This window comes from Cyprinodon variegatus, unplaced genomic scaffold (genome assembly GCF_000732505.1).
Source record: "Cyprinodon variegatus isolate N-32 unplaced genomic scaffold, C_variegatus-1.0 Scaffold1303, whole genome shotgun sequence".
Taxonomy (NCBI): Eukaryota; Metazoa; Chordata; class Actinopteri; order Cyprinodontiformes; family Cyprinodontidae; genus Cyprinodon; species Cyprinodon variegatus.
The window spans coordinates 150,589-154,425 of record NW_015151756.1 but is presented as its reverse complement, the minus strand read 5'-3'; the positions used below and the strand labels follow the sequence as shown (position 1 = coordinate 154,425).

The 3,837-nt window shown below is 41.6% G+C and overlaps 1 protein-coding gene across 1 annotated transcript in view; it reads left to right on the top strand.

Annotated features, from left to right (window-relative positions):
- The window catches only part of LOC107102720 (diacylglycerol kinase beta-like), a gene marked incomplete at its 5' end in the record, with an annotated part of 142,513 nt that overhangs the window by 33,031 nt on the left and 105,645 nt on the right, over nt 1–3,837 (top strand). Inside the window, one exon of the mRNA XM_015402127.1 lies at nt 342–502. Coding sequence (XP_015257613.1) covers nt 342–502 — 161 coding nt within the window. The remainder of the gene's footprint in view (nt 1–341; nt 503–3,837) is intronic.

The window sequence follows — 3,837 nt, the reverse complement described above, 5'->3', positions numbered from 1 at the left end:
CACAAGTACGGAAAGTGAGGACTTTTGCCATCTCTGCCAGTTTCTGGAAGCAAAAGCACCAAATGGCAGGAAAAATTGTACATTCTGGTGACGTGTGAAATTTAAATGTCTCATTTCAGAAGCAAGCTTTTTTTACTCCCTCAATATGATTAGTGTCAAATTTGCCAAGTGTACTCACACCTTAATGCTACAAAAGGGAAACATATGGACTACTTTCAACATAACATAAAAAGAAAGACATTCTGCGTACTGTATATAAGTGGTATTTAAAAAAATAGTAACTATTATTGAAGAGCATGTCTTCCTTTTCTTTCTTTGTCCTCTGTGTCTGTCTCTGGCAGGCTATGAAGGGGGCAGCTTGCTGAAAGTCCTGCGGGACATTGAACACAGCATAGAAGTGGTGTTGGACCGCTGGAATATTGACATCGTTCCTGATGACAAGGAGGAGAAGGGAGACCCTGTTCCTTACAGTATTATCAACAATTACTTCTCTGTGGGAGTGGTAAGACACATTTTAGGACCCTTTCATACTTACCGTGACCTTTTTGTACTGCAACAGTTTTTAAAATGTGTATTTTTTTATTTCTCTATTAATATGTTTCTATTTTTGGGGGCAGATGTAGATACTGATTATTTTCTGACATCAGTGCTGATACTTTTTGGGGATAATTCTGAATGATGAAATAGAGGTCCCTATGTCCTCCAGCAGTCTAAGCCTATAGCAGCATAACTATAGAGATAGATCAGGATAAACTGAGCCTCTCTAATTTATGACCTCCAGATGGCAAAGGCCAGAAAGCTTTTTCTCTGAACACGATTCGGTTGTTGAACTTCAGACAGCGAGCCTTGGATGCTCTGGTTGGACGAAATGAGACCTGGGAGACATGAAGCAAAAAAAAAAAAAAAATAACAGATAACAGACCCCCAACAGTTGCACCCATTCTGAGCAGGAAGGTTCAAGTCCATCAAGACACCAGACTATCCTCGGCCCAAATTAAGCCTGTCACTGCTGCCAACCGCAGGCCCATAAAATCAGACAGCATCCGAGAGAGAACAAAATAGTTCCCAAGTTGCCTCACCTCCTTCAACGCCACCTAACTGTCTGTTTGGAGTTTGCAGGAAAGCACCAAATACCGGACACTAAAAGGGGGAAGAAAGTTTTATTCTCTGATGAGGAAAAAAAGGAAGCTTGATGGCTTCCAGCGTTACTGGAATGAGAACCTGAGATGTTTTCAACACAGCACAGTAAAAGGGCCACCAGCTTATTCTCTCAATTTAGTAATGGAGCTCCATGCTGTGCAGAACCATCAAACAGCAGCTATCTGTGAGGAGATATTTCAGGGGGTGTCCCTCATGATGGAAGGCCATTGTCTGTGCAAATTCACAGCCTTACAAAGAACTTCTTACAGAGAAAAATCATCATTCTTTTGGGCCAATCTCAGAATTCCCCTGAGCTAAACCAAATTAAGAACATTTAGGGTTGAATGGATGGCGGGGTTACAAAATCGAGAGCAGTTCCAGACAGTGGATGCCCTCCATGAAGGCATCTTCACCACTTGGAGCAACAGTCCCCCTTAAAGTGCAGACAAGATTTAGACCAAACGCGGTGTCTGCAGTGAGGGCGGTGGATTTACAAAGTATCCCTATGTAAACTGCGTGGGGAGGGGCGGTGAAGCAGCCAGGGGTGGATCCCACGTGGTAAGAGCTATCACTGCTCTCACCTCGTGCTTCTACAGTCAAACAAAGAGAGAGCAGAACCGTGATCGCTGAAGTTGAGAAATCTGAGCCTTTCTATGAAACAGCGTCGACAAAACCAATCAAGGATAGGTTTTAGGTTTGACGTAGGTCAAGCTTATGCAAAGATTTTTTCTGTTAAAACGGAAGATACAGTAGAGGAAATAATGTTAACAAAGAATGAAATAAGGAATGCTCTGAAGAGGCATTTTCGGTGGCTTTAAAAAAAAAATGTTTTAATGTAGCCCAAGAAGGACTGTTCATCATCCTCACTTACCTCCAGCACAGACCTGTCTGTCACTGCCCAGCATCAGTGCTCTCTGCCCAGGGAGATTTACAGGGAAGTATCACAGAATCCATCCGTCATCCAGACACAGATCTGGATGAACCAAAGTGGACTATTTTCCAGCACTTCCAAGACTTTTCCAAAAAATGGTGGTCTCGCTAAGGCAATTTAAAAGTTGTTAGTCAAGAACAATCTAGCAGCGGTCCCTGATGTTAAGTTTGTGAAATGTGACAGCAGGATCTTGACAGGAAATGCCAGGGGGTTGCTAGGGTAACGCCAGGTCCAAGGCTACCTTCACACAGCAGCCTGAAGTGACCCAAATCCAATTTCTTTGCCCATATGTGACCTGGATCTGATCTTTTCATGGCAGCCAACAACACATTTGTCCGATTTTGCCAAATGTGACCCAGGCCACATGGCTATGTGATCCTGAATCCAATATGAATCTTATATTTTCAAATGCAACCTGTGTCTGAACAGCCAGGTTGCATTCTTCCGACCTGTACACCATTAATACTCGACAAAAGTCACTATTCTGCGTCTTGCTATGCAGAAGCGGCAAGAAAAAAAACAAAAACCATGGCGGATGATAATGCAAAGATTAGTATTTATGTTTGACCATATTGAAAAGATTGTGTCTTTAAGGTTGGGAAAGATCGCTATATGAACTATATGGACTACCATCCATGTTTACTTCCGTAAACACAGAGCACGCTGGCCTGTGTCGCCATTACCTCACTTGCGTTGTATGAATTGTCTCCTTGAACCCCAGTCGGCCTCAGCAGATGAGCCTGGTTCTGCTGGAGATTTCTTCCTGTTCAAAGGGAGTTTTTCCTCTCCACTGTCGCTACAAGCATGCTTAGTGTGAGGGATTGGCTTCGAGTCAATGCAATCAGCTGGTTTTCCTTAGACAGAAAACTTTGAATCACTTTGACTGTTTGATCTGTTGAACTGTAAAGTGCCTTGAGATGACATGTGTTGTGAATTGGCGCTATAGAAATAAACTGAATTTAATTGAATTAAATTGAATGCAGTTCCAACAGGAGTTCTTTTAAAGCTTGCATATATTTGGAAATGTGAACTACAAACCAAAAAAAAAAAATAGAATTTCACACAAAAATCGGAATTAAGCATTAAGGCCTGCAGTGTGAAAGTAGCCCAGACCGAAGAAATGGGAGGCGGATAAACTACAAAAATTTTTTGAAACAATCATTCCTGCCACTAAAGAAGGTAAACAGGCCCAAAGTTATATTCAGTGCCAGCACAAGAATGACATGTGACGTTATGCAATCACTTCCTATTCTGAAACAGCAGCGCTAACATCTGCTGGGATGGTGACATCATCGACAGAGACTAAAAAGGATTCCATCTTAAAAATTAAATCAGCTTAAATTATACTTTTATCCACTTTTTTATTAGCACTGAAAAAGTAGATAATTTTAATTAAATTCTGAGCTTAATGGGTGGGGGGTAGTTGACCTCTGGATGACCTACAAAATAATCCATAATATCTTTGAAACAACAGTAGCACGCATTATCTTTGTTTTTGTTTTTTATTTTACAAATGGTCATATTAACATGTCAAACCTGCAGTAATGAAGCTCTAACCATTCAGTCTATTTGCTGAGGTTTTCATGTGGGCGGGGTGTCGGCTTCCTGCAGCTAAAACGCCTCCTAATCGATGACGTGGTCCAGGGTGTGAACACTGTGCATCTGCTCGGTCTGAATGCAGCATAACAATAGTTTTTAGGGAATTACTTCAATTCACTTTATTTCTATAGCGCCATTTCATAACACACATCATCTCAAGGCACTTT